We start from the raw sequence: 22,264 nt of genomic DNA on the forward strand, positions 1-22,264 counted from the left end.
GCGAAATGGTGTCCAGGTAATGCGGCAGGGCCGCGTGCCTCACCAGCGATACGTCGCCGGTGCTTCTTCCGCCGCAGAAGGATTGCTGCTTGAAATTGCTACGATTATTGCGAGTAGCGATGGTGCCAGCCACGTTCGTGTCTATCACGGGCTGTTCCTTCAGCACCGGGCCCGTCTCCTCCAATATACCCGCGTTGTTGAGCCTGTAACTTGGTACCACGGGCTGCAACTTATGTTGTTCCTCCCGCGCCGCTGGTACCGTCCTCAGGGAATAATCCTTCAGGAAACTGTTCCTATCCACGCAGGCGTTGTCGCCGCTGCTGACGCTCGGCAGGATCTTCAGCGTGGCGTTCGACGTGGGGTTGTACGCCGCGGACGGATTGAATCGGGACAACGAGGACGATCCGCCACACGACTGCTGTCGCTCTTCCTGGGGGCGCACGCCGTGAAACTCCGTCTTGTTCCCGAAGCTTAGAGACGGCAGCTGCCCGTTGTACACGTTAGCGGTGGCCGACGCCGCGTTGGTAGCGGCGATGCTACGCGTATTCGTCGACGTGGGCGACGTTGTGAATTGAGTTGCGAACAGCCCGGAGATGAAATTCCTGCGCTCCTTCGGGCGCGCGTAGCTGGCTACCTGGGTCCTCCGCGCGTTGTCTGTCCGCGCGACCGTCAACGACGACGTTGCAACGAGTTTCGGCGGGGTGTCTGTGAGAGATTCTGGTGACGATGGAAGATTGTGGCAGCCGGATGAATTTGGAAAGCTGTATTCCCTCGCATCGGTCGCGGCGTTACCGAACAACTGCCACGTCGGGCGAACTGTCCAGCACCACGAATTTTGACAACCCTGAACGTTACCGTCGCGGTTGGATGATTGTTGGCGTGCGATTTTTTTACACGGAGGCCCGTAAGACTGGAAATCACCGTTGCTGAACTGCGATGCCTGCTGGTACTCAGAATACTCCGGAGTCGGGGGCAACTCCGGAGTCGGGGGCAACCACGGACGGAACTTCGCTGTTTCGTCGGAACTGCAACCAGCAGCGAGGCTGTGGCACCCTGTAACACAGGAAGGACATCGATTGGCAGTAGCAGACTATGAAGGTAAATCGAATAGGGATAGGCTGTAAAAAAACAACGTTCACATTACACCTCCACCCGACATCCATAGATATCTAATTTTTATATATTTCCTTAGGTCTAATTTTATAGGTCTAATCCTTATTTTATTTTACCATTTACTAGAATATAAATCATGCTTATATTCTTGTATAGAAAATATTTAATAATATAGATAATAGATCAATATATAGATGTAGATTTAAGTAGGTAGGTATTTTTATTTTATACAGACATATAAAATAAATTACTACTATTGCTATTTAAAAAAAATTTAAATTAAATTAAAAATTAAACTACTATTAAAAGGACAAGAAAGTAAAAGATATTTCGCAAACAATATAAAGATATAACTTCAGGGGCGTTAACTAAAAAGAGAGAAAAAGGGGGTTAATTAAAAAGAGAGAAAAAGAATCTTGCACGGGGAATTCCGATGTCTCCTCGAGAGATGGATTCATGCTGACGGAGAGAGAGAAGAAGAAAATGAATAGGAGCAAATCCGTGAGGCAAGCGAGGCATGCCGTACGGCGTACGGCTTGATGGCATGCTTGTAGTGGACGCTGGTACGGTGAATAGGTAGGTAGGTCTGGCCGATACGATCCGACGATCGCACTCGTACTCGTACTCGCTTACATGCACCCATACACGCGAGCGCACGCGGATGCATCGTGTACGTGGCCTCCTCAACACGCTCACGTATCGTGCCTACATATTCCATGCGTAAACAAGTGTCGGTGTGTATATGTACACGTAGCGCGAGTGTATACGCGCCGGGTAGGCGCAGATCCCTCTCTTCAAGAAGAAAGACTTGCTCCGGCTAACTGGGTTAGTGGCACATTAGCCAGCCACGGCCGAGTACATTCAGTCGACCAAATTGCCGCGTTTAAAAATATATTTTTGTATAGCGTTGTACAAGAATATGAACGATGCTCTCAGTGAGATAAAGGAAAATCTAGAAAAAAAAAGACTCAATGAGATATTTCATCTCGAGACGAGTATTAAGACTAATTGACATTTATCTCTTTGATTTTGATATCTGATACGTCCCATATTATGAACCTTGTTTGTAATCACGAAATTATTAACATAAGAATAAATATATTACTATTTGGAAATTTTACATGAAATAAAAAAGAAAAATTAAAAGAATAAAATTTTCCTCTAAATCTTTTTTATTATATATGTAAAAATTTAAAATTTATGTATATTAGAGAATCTTACTGTATATTAAATAAATAAAAATATATATGAGAATTTTATACATATAATTGAAAAGTAGGTTATAACATATCTCTCATGTAAATTAATATCATTTATAATATACGTGAGTGCGTGCACGTATGTATATATGTACTACCTACACAAAAAATAAATTATTTAAAAAAAATTTAAAACATAGCAATGATAATACGTGACATATAAAATAATGCTATTAGAAACAATGTTATTAGATTAAAAATGAATATTAAAAATGACAAAGACTATAAACATAATCTAGTTATTTTTGCTTAATATGGGCAATTAGATTAAACATTGAATTTTTAAATTTGAGAGAGAAACGCTCTTCCTGTGTGACTCTTCCTTGCTCTTTGTACTACGCTATCTTATTAATATTCTTGCGCTTGTTCATGTATGTAATATATGTGTAATGTTACTTCTTCTGCAATAAGAAAATATTAAAAATAATAAAATAAATAATATATATAAATGATTTAAGAAATAATGCAAAATATAATAAAAAATAAAATAGTATAAAATAAATAGTAAAATATGATATAGGTGGCAGTGTGGTCTAGTGGTAAAGCGCCATTTAGTAAAATATGATATAAAAATATATGAATAAATAATATAAAATAAGTTAAAGCAAATCGATCATTAAACTGGTCATTAATATATTAAGTGTGAACTTATGAGTGCAAATGTTTGTGTACACCGCAAATGCATATCAAAAGAATATTATGCTAATTAATACTACACTAATAAATAGTGTATATAAAATAGTTTATTAATAAAATAATATATTAATGAAACCTTAGTAATATTAATTGACCTTAGTAATATTATACTAACCAATTAATAATAATTAACTAATTATACTAACTAATTAAGAATATTAATTAATTATACTAATTATATTGATTAGTAGGACTACGCACATGATTTGTGAAACCAGGCAATAATCTTAAATCTTTAGCATTAAAAAATTTGCAATTTTGAAATTGATAGTGCTAAATAAAACAAGGTCACACATATTGAAGAACGTATCAGTATAAGACGATTGTAGGATATTACGAATTGTACGAAAGACTTAAATATATGTGTAATTAATTTATGTCGTAGCGTTTTTGCCACAGTTGTATATAAAATTTCTCGCGTATAAAAATGTGCATAGTCCGACGATTAATGGTATATTTATATTATATTAATAAAAACTGAATATATAATACGTGAATCGTTGATTCGATCAGCGTTTTTGGTTTGCGGATTCGTGCTCGTACCCTCATTCGTTATATCCTTGTTATATCCTGCTCTCGCATCGTTTACGGCTCTCGTTATTTTTTGTTCAGCTAATTTCATGGCTTCTCTTGTTTTGACGATGCTGAGACGTTCCCTCATGTTCGTGCTGTTTCACGGCTGTGCCAACTTCGTAATCTTCTTGGTCTTCCAAAGTAAGTAGATTTTGTCAGAACTAGAGTTTTGACTTAAAATATGCGATATATACTTTAAGTCTTGTTGATTTCTTTCACCAGTGTATTTTCATTGACGATCTGTACATAAAGGATAATAGTGTTAATAAGAATTTCACTGCAAAAATCTGATACATGAATATTCAGGCAAGCTGATAAGCAGAAGTGTTAGTGCAAAGCAGCATTGATTGCATTCACAAATAAGGCATTATCAGTACAGTTATAGTTTTTCGCAATATTCATACATGTGTCAGTACTAATTTTCGATTTCTAAAGTCCCCTTTGGCCAAAAGTCAATTATATATTGATTGTACGAAAATACAATTTATAATTATCTGTTAACCGAAGAGGAGATTTACACAGGCAAACAAGTTCTGATACAATTCGGTTTTAACATAAATTTTTTTATTAAGTTTGATAGATCATGGCACACTTTCTTTGTAAACTTTTTAAAAAATTGCCGCGTCATCAAAGAAACTTTAGCAAGCTATAACTTTCTCAAATTTAGGTTTTTTTTTAATTCAAAAAGTACTAAAAATCGGCTTACATTCTCTACATTAATTATGGATACCGCTTGATAAAAAAAAAAATGTTAAAACCGAATTGTGAGTGCTGTACTTAACCCTTTCTGTACGGAGAGCAATTATAGACAGTCACTGTCCACATGCTCCTCACTGCGGCCGAGCAACTTGAAATGTTAACTTGAAATGTTTCTGTTGATACATTTTTTTAAATGTTTTTGTTATTGAGTTTTATTAAATATAATAATTGAAAGCGTTAAACGTCGAGTGCTTAGCTCTTTCGACTGAATCGCGTGTTAATAAGTCGGTAGATCGGCGCTTCCGGCGCTTCGGTCACTGCAATGAAGGGCCGTTCGCATCCGGGGGCCCGATTCTCTAACGACAAACGCATGCGTAAACTCTGCTCTAATAGAAAAGCTGCAAGCTTATTGGCTAAAAACTGTGCGATAGCCAATGAATTTGCAGCCTTCCCTTATAGAAATTTAATACTGTAAGTGATTTTTTGGCTAGTAATTAATCACTTAAATATTAAAAGCACTGTTAATAGTGCTTTTAATAGTGCTTTTAAATGATTAATCACTAGCCAAAAAATCACTTACAGTATTAAATTTCTATAAGGGTTTCTGTTAGAGCAGAGTTTGCGCATACGTTTCTCGTTAGAAAATTGGGCCCCTGTGGTCGCTCCGTACCGGAAGGGTTAAGAAAGAAATATACAAATATATCGGAAGAACGCATCCTGCAACAATTATACAATATTTGCGTCTACCACAATTCCATTTATTAGATTTTTCTGCAGACAAGCAATTTAACTTCTTTCATTTAATTTTATTTGTTGCAAAAATGTTTCGTTTCAGAATTCGAACAGTATTGCGCAATAGTGCTGCATAATCATGTTATCAAAATATTGCGATTACATCTTTTTACGACACCTCATGCATTATAATTTCCAAGACTGCAACACTACTGCAACGTAGTGCGTAAATTAGGAAGTATATCTTATTCGATTTGGCATATTTGCATATTTACATTGTTACAAAGTTTATGCGTGATCATGTGACCACGCGACGAATGAGAAAGCAATCTGAGGCATTGAGAGAATTGAAGTAGCGAGAGTAAGATTGATGAACAGTAGAAAAGCAGAGGCTAAGCAAAGCGGAGTTTAACTACATTTTTGTTGAGACATTAAGTAGTTTAATATGTAAGAATAAGCATCTCTATCAAAATAATACATATAATTTTAACTTCAGCTTTGAATTCATTGTACGCAACAAGGTTTTATATACATTGTCTTTACAACTTACAGAAAATTGTTATATTTTTATTTGTGACTAGATATTGTTATTTTAGAAGAATTGATAACAATTTACAAGAAAATAAATTAATTTGTAAAGAAGCAGAAGAAGCTATTTTAACTTATGTTAATTGCATAATTAATAAGCTTATTAGTTAACTTAATAAATTAGTTACAATTTATTAAGTTAAGAGAGTAATAACTATCGAACGAAATGAATTGTGCATATATTATAATAGCATGTTTATGTGTTGATAACATTACAGTTAGACTAGCTATACCATTCATTATTAATAATATGTTTGTATATTTAATCATAATCTTTAATAATAATAATTAATTAATTGACACTCACCTGTATCAAAAAGTGCGAGATATATCAAATTTAAACACATGCTGCACCATTTTTTTGCATTAATTTTATATAGCACTGTAAAAATTTATTATTTTTTAAATCGACGCTGCGATCAATCACAATATTTATTATGTATCTAATTAATAGCAAAAATTAATAAGTAAATTGGTAATGAAAGTTAATAATAAATTAATAAGTATATAGTAAAAAACGTTAAATTTAATTTATTAACAAAGTTAATGAACGAAGATAATGTCAGTATTATCAACTTTGACAAAAATTTATGCGTGAAAACTTATATCAAACTGTATATTATCATTCTCTTTATCAAGAACCCCCTATACCTAATGCAAAATTCAAGTTTCATCAACATTCGATTCGTAGCGGTCAAAATTAAAACGGAAAGTAGGATATTGATAAAATATTAGGTGTACAACTTAATTCGGTCCGTTTTTATAGCACCTAGAGCCATCTTTTGAAAACGGACCAAACTAATTAAAATTTCCTGAAAGTAATCAAATACAATAGAAAACGATGAGCGCGGAACAGCAAATCGGTAGGAGAAATAATCGGAAGGGAAGAGTATTGTCGAAGATAAAAAGTTAAAATGCTATACGCTCTGTTACGACGTAACAATGCGATCGAATTTTCAGGTGCGTTTCCTGACTTGCTGTAAGTAAATAAAAAAAAAAAATTAAATTTTACCGTACCGGATTCTCAATACCAGCCACTGCTGTATGACAATTACGCGCTTCCGAATCCACAGAAGCGGTAGATCCACCTGCCGCTATTTTCTGCCGAAATGAAAGATCCTTACTCACGCAAGAATAAGCGTTTTTCATTGTTCGCATCCTGTTTGCTCGTATCCTTATCCTTAAACGTCCCTTTTTTTCTTTTCCATTTCGATTGACATATCCGCGTAGCCGCGCGGCGATATACACGTCATGAGAAACGTGCAAATCGGCTCCGCCTGTCGCTTCCTCGAGCGTCCGTCGTCATCGTCGTCGTCATCGTCATCGTCATCGTTATCTCCCTCTCGCGAAACTCCCCCCTCCCTCCCCCCTGTGCTATTCTACCTCTCCTCTCGTTCTGCCGGAGCAGCTTCGAGTCCGTCCTTGTCGTCGGTTAGACTCCGTCCTTGTCAATGGTAAACATTTCAGAATAAGTACTCCCTCCCTTTACAACCTTTCCCCCCCTCCCCCCTCACTTCGGAACTCGTGAAGCGAGAGGACAGGGGGGGTCCTCTCTCGCCGAGTACCGTTATCCAACGGCGCGGACGCGCTCGACTCGTTCGCGCGGTGGGCCCGCGCGCGAGGATCGATCAGGCCCGCTTTTTCGGTGCCTACGACGATGCCTCCGTGGGCTACTTATCAATGGGATCACCGGGTATTCGTGCGATACGACAAATTCGGCCGTACCGATTTGTACCCGGTGTAGCCGGTGTTTGCGACCGACGGACGTGCCCGGGTTTATGGCGAATACGTTTCTTCCTGTTTAAATTTAAAACGTCGTTAAATCACGTTTATCACCAGACACTCGGCCAAACACTCGCAAGGAGCTGGCCGAATTCGGTCTTATTTCTTACCGTGGATCAACATTCCATCGGCTGTCATCTTCGTATAACTCTGTCTACTTAATTATCTTTTTTATAATAGAATTGTCTAATAATTATTCATTATAATAATAATAATAACGATTATAAGTCTCTTAAAAAGAGCAAAAGCGTTATCATTAAATAAGTAATTTTCCAAAATGTGAGAATATGTATTTATCTTCCTCGATACAGATCTGATATGTCTGACCCGTAATATCTATTTTCTACTGTTAGAGTATCTTTTGTAAGTTCAAATAATCTTTTATCTCTAGAAGAACGGAATATCTTGTGTTTCATCCACTTCTTTCTATCGTTAGTAATTAAATTGTGAAAGGCAGAATCTTTGCAACTTTGGATCAATATTTTATTGATAATTGCAATTTAACTTGGCATGCGAAAGGCTTTCCAATTATAATTCATCCCGTAATAATATACAGACGGGTTTCTCATTTAAAAAACAAATTAATAAAAGAGAGATGAATATGTAAATAAATCAATAAATGAATTATTATTAGCCCAGCATTCTGCATATAACAGGAGATATTTTAGGAGAGTCATCCATTTATTGAAAATATATCTTTATAATCTCCATAAAAATTCTGAATAAATTAAGCTCCTCCTCTCGCACGAGGAATTCCTAATCTCTTCCGGGAGGGGATTTCTTCCACCGCAGGAGGCAAAATCCCGGAACGAGATGTACGTCCATCCATCGGCGCTATACAGTCTCACGCATGTGCACACGCATCTTGTTCGACGTGTGCGTGTCATATTGGTGCGTGAGTATACGCAAAGGGATACCCGTATCCCATCCGTCCGTTCGTTCGTCCCTCACATCGGGGCCCCCGCGAGACCGAGTCAGAGGGGGTCGCCGCCGCCGCCGACGCCGACGCCGTTCGCGAATATCCGTGCCGTGACTACAAGCCGAAACCATACCGCGCTCGCGCTCTCTCAGTGGGGCGGCCGAAGTAGGCCGGAGCACCGTTACAGCCGGCTGCACGGCCGAAGCCTACGCAAATCGACTAGATTTTGCCCGAATGGCTTTCCTTTTCGTTGTGAAAAATGGCGCGTGCGAGCCGCGCGCGGTTTCCGCGACGACCCACTTCTGCGCGAGCGACCATGCGTGCGATTTTCCTCGCGATTCCCGCGCGCGGCGATTCCTGGACCCGTCTCGCGAGTGACTGTCAGCCGTGCGTGTAAGCGTCATCGCGTCTTCCTTCTCGAGATTCCTGTTTCCGCGCGCTTACATTTTCATACATGTATGTAAATTTCTATACATTTATCTTTGTATTTTCGGTAATGTTTAGAGCTTCGCGAATTACACATTACTTAAATTACGAATTATTTTTTGATCGATATCAATTTTTTTTGTATTTAGGTCATTACGTCTCGTTCCCTGCGGTTTTCCGCACGTGAAAAAGTTTTATCTTCCGCGGCCGGTCCGCGTCATCCCGCGGCCAGCCGGAAGAAATGCCGCGCGGCACGGCGCGGCGCGGCGCGCATCGGCGGCACACTTGTCCGCGCGATGACTATGCCCGGCTAAACTATATCGGCACGTATACTGGGGAACGGAAGTAGGTCGAGGCACCGTTACCGGGTAGCCGAGAAGCTCGGGGAGGCCTACGCAAGACCAGTCAGATTTTGCTAAGCGTTCGCCAGCCGGCCGACCGCGGCTTTCCTTTTCGTTACGAAAAATGGCGCGTGCGAAACGCGGTTCCCCGTGAATGACCCACATCGGGCCTCAAACGAGTCACGCTCGCCGCGAGAGCGTCTTCGTCCTCGCTCGCTCGCTCGCTCGCATGCTCGCCGCCGTCGGTGGGCGACCGGTTGGGAACCCGCTCGATACCCGTGACCCACACCGTAGCACGCAGAACCAGACGCGACCAAACGTGAAATTCATTTCCATACTTCCGTGTCCGGCTGTACGCGGAATGGATCTTTTCGCCTCGTTACGCAGCCGCGACGGACAACGCGTTCATTCGCGTCCCCGATCGACTCATTTTAATTCTTTACAACGCGTTACGCTTTTTTTTTTAATCGCAAGTTCTAATTGCAAGCGTTACTTTGATCTTTTTCATTCATTGTAGATTATTCCTTTTTAGCGATAATAATTATTTTTACTATTTGTATATATACTCTCTCTTTCTTTTGTTTCGTGTGGGAATATAGTGAAATTTATTATTGATATTTATCGTAATTAATTTAAATTAGGTAACTAAAATCAACTAAAAAGATTGTTATTTATAAATATTATGAAACATCAGCGCTAAAATAAAAAAGAAGTTTGTAGAGAAAATCTTAAATTATATTGCAATTATATTCCAAGTTAGGTATATTTTTTAAATTAAAAATTGAATTTTGTAATGCAATTAATGGCAAAGCGAATGAAAATAAAATGTGCTGTCTTTTATTCGTAAGCGAGAGAATATTTTAATTTATAAGACGCTAAGTAGAAAACAGGCATTAGAGTCAGACATATCGGGTGTATATCAAACGAGATATGTATGCGTCGCAGTTATTTAGGAAATCCCATTAGCTGATTATCCCAATTGATTATAGCTATGCGAAAGCTCCTTGGTATTCGGGAACTTTTGATATTTCGGGAATGCAGGAGACATTTAATGCACTGGTCGCGACGACTTTCGCGATAATTTCTTAGACAAACAGATAAGTCTCAAATGAGGGTACTATCTTTCAACTATCTTATAACGGTGTATTAGAGCGCGGTTATATTTAGCCGGTTCATTAGTGACCCCATAAATTGGCCGATTGCCATTATGTGGGCATATAGAAAATGTTACAAGGGTATTGTTATGTTTCTCATTGATTCGATTATCGATTACTGTACGACTTTCCAAACACGTCCCTCCGTATCGATAAAATATGTTAATAGGATATCCGAGTATTATGGTTTGTCCCAACATTGTGTATTATTAATGTCATATTCGTTTTATATCTTATGCGAGATAAACGGAAAGATTTGCAGAATTGCACGCACAATTCGCTGAACTAAAAACTCCATGAAATGGAAGCGCCCGGAAAAGAACAATACCTTTTTCGTCAATAATGGAATTTTTCTAATTTAAACTTAATGATGCTAAAAGCTATTAAAAACCTAAATTATATTAATATAATTACTTATTGATTATTTATTAAATAAAATAAAAAAGGAAGAAGAAGAACCGAAGCATACGTGTCGTACCAAAAGAAAATGTGAAATGAAAAGAAAGAATTTTAACTAGGTATATTAACTCTTATCACAAATTGATCGTTTATTCTATTAGGTGTTCGACTTTGAAGATAATTCTCTAAAACAGGAATCCTAAGGTAAATAGATACAAAGATAGATATTTAATAAGACGTTAAAATTATTTATTTAAAAATTAAATGTAAATTAAAACTAGAAGTTATACACACACCAATTTCAATAAGTAAGATAATATTATACAGTTTACATTAGAAAGTTAACAAAATTAATTCTATAAACAAAATGTAAAATAAAAAAATTTTTTAACGCTTGTGCAATACAGAAATAAAAAAAAATTTAGAAGCATTTCGAGACATTTTATTTAAAATTATCGTTTTTACTAGTAAATTAACGAAGTTGACAAAAAATGGTTTGTATCTGTGTGCAATTTAAGGATTTAAAAATTAATAAAATATTTAGTAAATCGATGACAGTATATTCCGAAGCAGGTAATATGAGTCAGAAGATTCGAAAGAAGATTCCCGTTGAAAATAATCGCATCGTTCGTCGTTGAAGCGACGTGCGCTGAAACCAGAATGCGCTGCGGCTAGATACGTAGATGCGTGCGTGAGGTAAGCTGGTACCGCTTGGCTGTCGGAGAAAGTGCGACGACCCTTAAGGTAAAGGTTAAAAAGACGTCGAAGAGAGACAGGGACGGTGTCGAGGAAGTGCGCGCGGACTGGCGAACATTCGCATACCGCGGTCGTACCCGAAACAACACTGGTTTGTCGGCATTTCATGGCACTTTCGCCGCAAGGACAAGTCGCGTACGCACCAAGTCCGAGCGGAAGAGATTTCGAAGGCCGCGCGCGGACACCAGCGTCGGGCCAAGCACACACAACGGGCAAATCTAAATAATAATTTTAACGGAGAAAAATTAAGGCACCTAACTGGCGCCTGGAAATTTTGAGGAATGGCAAACTATAATTAATAATTGATCTCGGGAAATTTTTTAGATATTTTTTTCTCATTGTCTGCAGTCTGCAATGAATTTGTGGCGACTTGTGCCGCGTTCGAAATCCAAAAATAGATCTAAAAAAAAATGGTTTACGAGATTTTTGCCGAAGGGTATTCAGAAGATTTTTTTTTTTTTAAGATAAGTCGGGTTTCCGTATTTCTGTACATGGACGATCGCTCGCGATGGGCCGACACGGATGACCGCGCGGATTCGTGCGATCGTCGTTCGCGGAGCGACCGTGGGCGATCGCCGCCGGGGTCCCGGTACCCACGGACGGCCGTGAGCGACGGCCGTGGATGCGGCGCTCACGGTGTTGTAGCTATAGACTCTACGGAACCGACGAGTCGGAAGACCTCCCCTCCTCCCGCCGTACCGCCGACGGAGTACCGGTTAATGTGGTACACTGACCTACTCTCTAGCCACCGCGGCACACCGCACCAGCGGAGAATAACCCCACCACACTGTTGTTCTGCCGTCCTTCTCGCGCAGCCGGCTACTTTTTCTCTCTCTCGTCTTTCCTCTCTCTTTCCTTGTCTCTCTCCCGCATTCCCTTTCCGCTTCTATTTCTCACCGTTTCTTTCTCATGTCCCGTCCTCCCCCCCCCCGCCTTTCCCGCGGCCTCTCTTTCTCTCGCTTTTGTAAAATTATCTCGTTCGAGTGAAATAATGCCGGTAAAATGTAACTGGCGCACAATATCGGTCCGCAAATAACAATGTCTTTATTAAGTTTAAGTTTTAATTTTACACGTTGGCTCTCTTTAACATTTTGCAAAATGTAAAGTGTTTGACGTGTAGAGCGCAAACAAAAGGATTTTCAATTAAATAATTTATTACGTTCCTCCGAAGAAGGTCACCGCAAATGCGGCGAAAGTTATATGTATGAACAAATATATGTTCACGTTTATGAAACGTAGACATGCAAATTTAAATGTGTTAACGCGCATTGTATTACGGATTATTTAAGCAAAGATTTGCAAACAAATCTTTACATTTATGCTTCCAATCATTTAAATGATATATTAATTATTAAATTTATATGTGTGTGGCAATATTGCTCCCGATAGCTCGCGATTGCGCCCGTTAAATTCCGACCCTGATATTACAGAACGCCTGCGGCAACATTTTGCTTTACAATTTGCGACGCAAATGCAGTAAAAATGAAGTATATGTTCACCATATGTTAAGATATTCTCTGCATTAGCACTCTATTGGTGCCAATGTGCGCGCGCGCGCGCACACACACAGGATGTCCCAATATTTCGTTTACATTGTATTATCGTGCCTTAAATCGTGAAGTGCTAAATATCTTACAAAATTACGGTTAGATTTTGAAGACAATTGTGAATTAAATATTGCCAGAAAATTTAGTAAATTAACAGTATAATATATAACATCAAAACAAACGATTCATTTATATGCAATTAATAAGTTTTCAATATAATTGTATATTCACAATGTCTCACGCTTTTGTGTTAAACACACTGACAATATAGAATATGTACCTACATGTAAAGAATATCGTTACGTATGGCGAACATATTTTGAAACACTTTGCAAATTCAATGGGCAACAAGATAATTTAAAGACTTCGTTTTTACTTTAACCTTTCGTTAGGAAACGCAAAAGCTACGGAAAAATCAGGCATATCCAGATGAACAGCGTTCTAAGAAATGTTCGATTTCTGCGTAACTTTTTTTTCACGAAATTACCTATGGTGAAGAAATATAAAAGATCTAAAATCTTGCTTTATACTTTTTTTTTGTTCAGGACATTTTTGTGTCAAAATAATTAGTTTATTTAGAAACCATGCAATTGCAAAAAGAAGACGATGTTAACGAATTTGAGCCTAATTTGTATTACTAGTTAAAAATGTTCATAAACTTTGCACAGATTTGATCTATCACAGATTTTATTTATCCTGTGGAAATCCTTGAATGAAATTTTTATCATTGTCAATCAATGGTCTGCAGCTCAACTTAGCTTGAGAAATTAAGCAATTTTGATAGCTGACAAGCACAGAAGACGTTTAACCAATCGTTCATCAATATTCCATTCAATTATACGATCGTCTCGCGATTTGCGACAAACACCGTCGATTTCCTTATAACATTAATCGAGGGATCCTCGCACAGGCAACGTGCCCCATCGAAATCGAGCTGCGCGAAGAGGAGTCGTTGCATAAAAAGCGCACACCACTAGAAATCGACGACCTGACACTGAGACCGTCCCCGAGCCAATCGCGGATTGGCATCGAGGAGCAACGAACCGCCTTGCGAGATGTCTACAACCTCGGGCAACAAGTCCGGGCCCCCACTAGCGAGCCGGGTAAGGAAGTCGTTCCGGAGAAATTTCACCGCAAACTTAGCAGCCTCCGTCTTCGTCGTTATCGTAGTGTACGTGGTTTTACGTCGTCGTCGCCGTCGTCCGAATATCTAACAGCCAAGTCGAGTCTCGCAAAAGAAACTCCGGGGGAACGTGAAGATATAACCGCGGAGATGTATAACGAGCTTCTATTCGTTCTCGATAACTCGATTGTCTTTAAGTAAAAACGATAAGATATGCACAGGAAAAAAAAACAATAATGATGGCGCGCGCCATGGAATTTTATTTTATTCAAACTCACGACGCGACGTCATGGGGCGACAAAATCTTATAACCTTTGAAATCTAATTGTAAGCTTAAAGCACATCGTACTAGTCTATGCGAAAATTAATTTCGTTATCTCGAGAATACACGGAGGCGCAAGATCTTTTGAGCTACCACTTTTTTCAAATATTTTCTTTTCATAGGTTTCTATTGTTTGTATGACTATATGTATTTTACGTTTGTCGCACGGTATTTAATTTCGGACACTTCTTAAACAATAACGAGAATTTAGAAATAGGCGAGGAAAAATAGGTAACCTATTCATTGGAGATTTATTGCTTAAGGGTACTGTCGGGTGAACCGAACCCAACACTTGAATACCTGGCCAGAATGGTCAATTTAGCTCTATATATATCACTAAATGCTAAACCAGGAAAAATTCGTTAGACATTTCCTTTTTTTTTATAGTATCCGGAAATAGACTCTTTTCAAAGATTTACAGTTCGACGGTACATAAAACTTTTCGGGACGCCACAATTTTCGGAATTCCGTTAGAACGGGTTACACGCAATATAATGTAGGCTGTGGAGTATGGGGAAAAAAAACTATAGTAACCTGATTTTGACCAGAAAGTAGTGTCTCGACGAAAATAACCCTTTGGCCTATTTTGACTTATGAGACAACGTATAACATGTTTATAATGTACAGGTTTTTTTATCATGATTTCAATAATTTTACAATTCTAGAAGATGATGTATAATATAACACAAAAAATTGACACGGTCTATTAAAACGAAAAAGGAATAAAATTTTCTTGGTAAATAAAAATTAATTTTTATTTAAATAAAAATTGTCAGAAATATATATATGTGTATATATGTATGTGTGGGTGCATGTGTACACGTAAGTGTAACTACCAGTCTTACAAACTGCAATTTAATAGGGAATTTTTAGAAAAGAAAATTTCTTTTTAAGAATTAATTAAAATCTATTGTTTCACATACAAATATCTTACGACTATCAGAATCGCTCAAAATCTTTGGTCCTCGGAAGATTGTAAAGGAATCTTTACCGTTTTTAGAATTTCCAAATACGTTCGAATATAAACTTGACCTTGTCTCAACGCGTGGTTCACGATATCGCGATGTGGGCTTCGATTCGATCGATTCGACCCTGTCGCAAAATTATTGACTCGGGCGCACAAATAGACGACTACTTATCGTGAGTGGCGAACGAAGTTCTATCGTTAGAAAGCGTGGTAATTCGAGTGACGTATGTGGCACAAGAAGTAGTAGACGACAAACGATTCGTAAAATCATGGAACTCCACTGCGGCGGAGGTTTTGCGATATTCCAAAAATTCAAATTCTTTACTCCTAACCGGATTAATCAATATAATCACTAATACGAATTAGTCAACGGCGCAAATTCGTTAACATGATTGATTTCCCTTCTGCAATCGCATGGTTTCTAAATAAATAAATTATTTTAGCACAAAAGTTTCAATAAAAAAGGTACGTGAACAAAGATTGCGGGTCAGTATTAACCATCAAATATATATGTCCGTATAATATAATATATATTCGAATTATTATTAATATAGTATAATTCAATTGTAGTACCTATTCGTTTAGACCTCTATTCTAATGTTTATATTTTGAATAACGTTTAGAAAAATTTAAGCAAAGGTTTTAATATGCAGGTCCATGAACGGATGTCCATGTGATATAATATTCAAAATATGTTATTCGACGTATTCGCGCAATATTTGTTATAACTAGCGATATTAATTTCAATTGTTACTTAAATCGTCTTCTAAATCGTCATCAAAAATTGAGAAACTCGAAGTAACAATCAAAACTAGGCTTATAGCGAATACTCAAAAAATGTACTAATAAAAATCTATTTTTTTATTCAAAATAATTTGTAATACGATATTTATATTTATATTTTATAATGTAATATTTTATATAATTAAGGTTATAATGTAGTATTCATTATATCGCACGAACATCGGCACACCTGCATATATATTTTTGCTTAAATTTTTCTAAAATCCAACCAGTTCAATATATAAAAATTAAAATAAATATATAAACTGTAAAAAATATGTATACATATAAATGTTACATGCAGGTTTGTAGAGTCTCCTTGGATTGTTGGTACGATCGAAAAGAATAAATTATTGTTGAAGATCGACAATGTACAATACACACAAGACTATTGACAATTATTTATGTTTACGAAAGCATAAATATAAGTTCCCAATTTTCAAACTTTTCAAACAGAAACGACTCTTCGTACGAAGGATACTTTATTTTTCATTTTCGGCCAATCACCTCGCGAGAAATCGTACTCTTCTCGATTGTATCACCGTTTCGGAAGTGCTCTGTATAAAACGTGCATGCTGGATCTGTAATCTTGATGAATATCCAGATGCAAAAAAAAATACATCACAAAACATTACAACCCGACCATCTTACCGTCAAACAGACACCAACTTTTGTGGTTTTTCGCACGTTGTGTCGCGCGCCGACTCATACATGCACACTAAAGATGCATACTTATCGGACGAATAAGAAAAAAACATGCGTCCGATAAACGCGTGGCGTAGATCCGGGCTGGGTAACTTACGTATGAATAGCTTGGTATCCAGAATGGTTTCGTTGCTGGGCCTCCTCGGCAGGATCTCCTCTTGTAAATCTATCCAAAGGAGCGACGCGCACACTCTATCCACCCGATGGACCGGCTTCCCCCGACAACGGATCAAAGAATTTAACACTTTTGAAAATCCCCCGCGATTCACCTTTTCACGATGGAGTACGGGGATAGAAACGGGACGCGGCGCATTGACAACGGAAACAAACGGCGAGACTCTTCAGCACAATCGCGCGGGGCAAGTGGAACGTACTGGCGACGACCGGCTACTGTGCATAGACACATCAGAATTCGTCCGAGAGAAGACTGAGATATATTAGAGATTAATTTTTTTCACTCCACTCTCCTTATTCTTCGCTCTCCCTTGTTTTCACCGTCCTGGGTAGAGACGGGCTTGAGCGAAGACCACCGTGGATCACGAGGAAGGAATCCCGCACAAAGTCCTTGACCTAGCCCAGGCTCTCCTCCTGTGCCTCTTCGATCTCTGTTGTCCTCGAACTTCATTCATCAGTATTTCCATCGGCTTCACGGGCCAACGACACCCAAAGCTCCGTTTCTCGCTGACCTACTTCCCCCCCTCTTCGATACTTATGAATTTCTGTTTCAATAATTGTTTATGATTTTGCTCTGTTGACAATTTTTAATTTCGCTTTGCTTTCCTCTCTCTGTCTCTCTCTTTCTCTCTCTATCTTAGCTCTCGCAAAAGCTCGCAAAGCACTAGTGACAGGATATATTCCATATCATCAAAAGCCATCGATGAACGTCGCCGTTCATCCGAGAAGACCTCCGTCCCCGAATTCGAATCCTAGACACATCACACTGAGTCCATATCAAGGCCTTCGGAAAAATCCTACCAACCGGAGAAAAAATTGCGCGTTCATTCACGTGTCCACTATCACAGAGGGAATCCCGAGGGGAACATCGACGCGCGCGCGGAAGTGTTTTTCGCTGATCGTGCCGCTCGGTCACGGGTCTCAGTGCGTCTACTCTACTCCGAGCGTCCTTCCGATGTCACGGGTAAGGTAGGCATCTCGCGGATTCACTCGGTCGAACGGCGAACGAGGAACACGGTTCTAAGTCCCGAAAGTAGACCAAGTAGAAACGTACTGCCTGACTTGTAAGCCCTTACTGCTGCGGGCCTTACGATAGCGACCGACTGGGGCCGAGAGGCCTCGTTACAACGATCCGGTGGACCCCCCACTCGTGCAACGAGTGTTGTGTTCCTCCCGCTCCTTTCTCACTCTACCAGTCGCCGCTGCTCTTCTTCCGCTATCTACCGATATGCTTTCCACCGCCCCTACACCACTCTCGTGCTACCCTGCTAACGTCATCCCACCTCTTCGCATAATACCCGCAGTGGTGTCATACGGAGGCGATATCTTCATCTTATTGGGTAGCTCCCCTGTAGCCAGATATTTGGGATCGGCCCACTAAGGTAAGCTATACCTGAATGTACGTGTACCTGAAGGTACTGCCAGTAGCCCTTATCTTTTACCGTAACAGAAACCTTAAACGAAAACGTGTCTTCTAATTAAATAAGAGAATGTGCGCGCGCGAGTGACACACATCGATATTAGAATATCCTAAATTTATACCGCGAATACCATATTTTTTTTAATATTTCTTTATTATTATTGCTTGCAATTTAATTTTTAATTAATAATAATAGCACTTATTATATGTATTTATTGTATCCAATAAATTTTTTAAGTAATAATAATTAAAACGTATTATATAGGTAGGTACTATACATTTAACTAAATTTCATATTAATACGTATTGTGAGTTAAAAATTATTTGCAATTTAAATAAAATATATTAGCTATGTGAAAAAGCCTACTATAACATGTGGCGTATAATTAACATTTTCAAGTTTCAACGTTTCAATTATTTCGACCACTCGACTGTCGACTGGCAGAACTTTGCGCGCGCGCGCGGCAGCGGAATTATTGGGTCGAAAAAATAAGGACGGCTCGCAATGACGATTCGAGCGAATCGATTCGCTTTCGACGGAAGTTTCCTCGTCGTTTTTAAACGTTATTCCACGTTGATATTAACGACGGCAGGCGGACGAGAACGTTAAGATGAAAAAATTCAGAAGTGAGGAAAACGACGAAGTGCAATTCGCGCCGTTTTCGACAAGCGATATGCAACAACGTACGCTAAGCGTATTCGTGAATTCATATTGACCAACGAAGAATTCATTCTCCTTGCGGCGCGTTCGCGTTTTGAGTTTAATTGGCAGAAACGAGATTTCGAAATGTTACACAGTTACCTTCACTAATAACGCGCGCGATGAGGAAGAGAGGGGGGCGGTTAACGAAGAAAGAGAATACGAAGAAGCGAGCACATAGAACGGCGAATAGAACGGATTAAGTAAAACAATAGATTTGCAAAATCATTCTAAATTATTTTTCCGGCATATACACATAAAAGTAGCTTAAATTAAATGTAAAGGAGATTACACGTATATATGAAATATTGCACATAAGATTAAATGTGTAATTTTTTACGATACGTTCTCCACAGAATTTTTATTTCGTTAACTATCATGTACGGAACAAACATCGAGTCATAAGTAAAAAAAAAATATACACAGTTATAAATAAAAAAAATCTAATAAATCAAGTGGTCCGTAAATTACAAATTAAATGAATACTGCTAATAATTAGCAGTATTTTATTATTTCGACATATTTAAACATATTTATAATAAACTTATCGAAATGAATCAAAACTCAGATTTAAAATATAATTTATTTATCAAAAAATTCCGATCGCTTCGTCTTCAGCAAGTCTTGTTGAAGGTTCGCACCGTAGGGTTCTATTTCGGCGTCAAGGTTGTGGAACCGCACACACATGTGATTGAGGCCGCCTTGGCGAAGTGCGCCGCACGTTTTTCTGGCAGGACTCAAGTCACTCGAGAGGCCAGTCAGGTAAAGGGATGTTCGTACGCTTTCAGCACATACCTCGTCATGGTCTCTTATCGCAGCCATTGAACGCGCTGCGAGCGCGGATCACCTCGCGCCGAGGTGTGTTGCGTATGATGCATGCAGTTAATTATATTCTTTTCGCCGCTCGCGCTCGCTCGCTCACTGTCTCTCTTTTTTTCTCTCTCTCTCTCTCTCTTTCTTTCTCTCGCTAGCTACTTTACGAGTCGAGTAAGTCGGCTTTACCCAGGACACATTCGCGCATTCCTATTCGCTATTTCGTTTGTAACACGCTCATTTATTATCAATCCTATTTCGCGTCGCGAATCAATGACATACATATGGAGGATGAATCTGAGATAGTATTGATTGCAATTTTGCTCTTTTTTTTGGCTTTTTCTCTAAGAGAGCTTTATATTATATAATTATTATTAGGTTTTTTTAGATTAAAATCCAAATATTGTTGTGCAAGTCAACATTGTTCTCGACTCGACTAATCAGATTAGTTATCTATCATTTAAAATTTTATTTTTTTGGGTAAAAATAAACTTACAATAAATAATTTCAAAATAATTTCACACTAACAAATTGTATGAATGAACATGTATACAGACATAACTTTTGCATAAGTATAAAATTTTGTATTGACGATTTATAGCTAAATTACTTAATTGTGATAATTCTCTTTTATATTTTTCGTGGCGGAAATATTAAAGAATTTCAATATATATTTATCACTGCTGCCTGGTTGCGCTTGCAAAGATGCCTTGCTTGTTCACGCAACGGACATGCTTTTTGCCGAATAGATGTCCCGTATTCTGTCTCGTACCTGAAACCGGGATTCGAAACAATCCTTTCCGCCTCATTCATATCCATAAACGCAAGAAAAGTTATTCTACCCTGTGTTTCTATTGCCCTAGAAGGTAGTCGGTTTTACTGTTAACTTGCCTGTTGTGTGTCAGTAACGCCTTGATCTGGATCGAAACAGTAAAGTTTTTTAGATATCCTGATGGAAGGAAAAAACAAAAAAGAATTAACATTTGAAACAGAGAAGACGCTTTGCAAACGAAAATAGCTTACAAAATGTAAAAACTGCACAGGAAATCGTCTTTAGCAAAATTCTTCTAGTCAATATTTCTTCCTAAGATCAATTTTTTGCTTTCGTTGCACGTTGGTAAACTTCTAAACCCTTATTTGACACTCTAAGATTCGAAGCAGCACACTACTATACATAATACAGTTATATATAAATCAAGCATTTAATGTGCGAACGACATTTAATGGGAAAACACACCATAAATTATTCAAAGAAAATGGAAAATCTGTCTTTTTCTAGAAAAAAAATAAAAATATTTGATCCTTCTTGTTAACAGGTATGATGGACTCTATTGGAAAATTCCTGATAAATGTCACGAAGCATCTGCAGGCTATGTCGAAACGTTACCCCAAAAATTCGCGAGAGGATCGAACGAAAAAGAGCGTATTAGCGAATTCGTTAACCCGTTACGATGTCGCAATAATACAGCGGCGGAATAACGGCCGCGCTCGCCGCGTATCGCAATCATTTGCGTCACGCTAATTGTTGTATAACTTTCGATTTGGCCGTCGATGCCTCCGCCCTACGATCGCGGCGGAAGTGTCGGTGTGGGCGCTCTCCCGCTTCGTCTTCTTTTCTTTTTTCTCTCCTTTTTCCTTCTTTTCCCTGACGCGATATATAAAACGATGAATTACACGTGCGCGTGCGGAATGGCGGTCGCTCCGGAGGGGGTTTTCCCTTCCCGACGTGACGACTCGAAGGAGCGAAGCCCCACTTCTGGCGAAACAGTCGGTTACACTTTCGTTGCTGCGACTAGTGGTACCACTCGGCCACCTTCTTCCTACGTGAGAATCGGCGGAGGCAGATGAGCGTCCCGCCCGTCCCGCCACACACTATATCCGAAGTGTTAAAAAAATTAACTGGCTTATCTTGACGATAAACAGAAAGATCTGTATATTGCTTGCCTATGCTCATAAATTATTTTGTATCTACTTGTATATTTCATCTAAAGTTTCATCCAAAAGATTTCGATTTCGTTTTAGTTCAGTATCGGTGACGAGCTATCGATAATAAGATAAATTTCTTTGTTAATTAGAGGCAAACGACGATAGAATAACGACTGCGTGAGAACTTGTATAAAAATGTTACACCAATTTTGAATTTTTTTAATTTTGAAGATATGTATGCCGCAACAAACCCAAATGGAACAAATGCGAGTAGAATTTGATTTATGTCCCGAGCAATTTTAATTCTAGCGATAAATCAAAGCAGTTTGTTCCATGATGTATTCTTT

General features: G+C 38.7%; 1 protein-coding gene across 1 annotated transcript; it reads right to left on the reverse strand.

The window, feature by feature from the left end:
* Window positions 1–23: 23 nt before the first annotated feature.
* LOC112460358 lies at window positions 24–19,981 on the reverse strand (the record flags this gene model as incomplete). Its single annotated transcript, XM_025024999.1, has 3 exons — window positions 19,974–19,981; window positions 16,982–17,223; window positions 24–1,053 (listed from the first exon to the last, which is right to left on the reverse strand). Coding segments are annotated over exons 1-3 (1,280 nt in total), but the record flags the coding sequence as incomplete, so codon positions are not given.
* Between the last annotated feature and the right edge of the window lie 2,283 nt (window positions 19,982–22,264).

Source organism: Temnothorax curvispinosus, unplaced genomic scaffold (assembly GCF_003070985.1).
Source record: "Temnothorax curvispinosus isolate PA1 unplaced genomic scaffold, ASM307098v1 QBEX01010458.1, whole genome shotgun sequence".
In the NCBI taxonomy this organism is placed as follows: Eukaryota; Metazoa; Arthropoda; class Insecta; order Hymenoptera; family Formicidae; genus Temnothorax; species Temnothorax curvispinosus.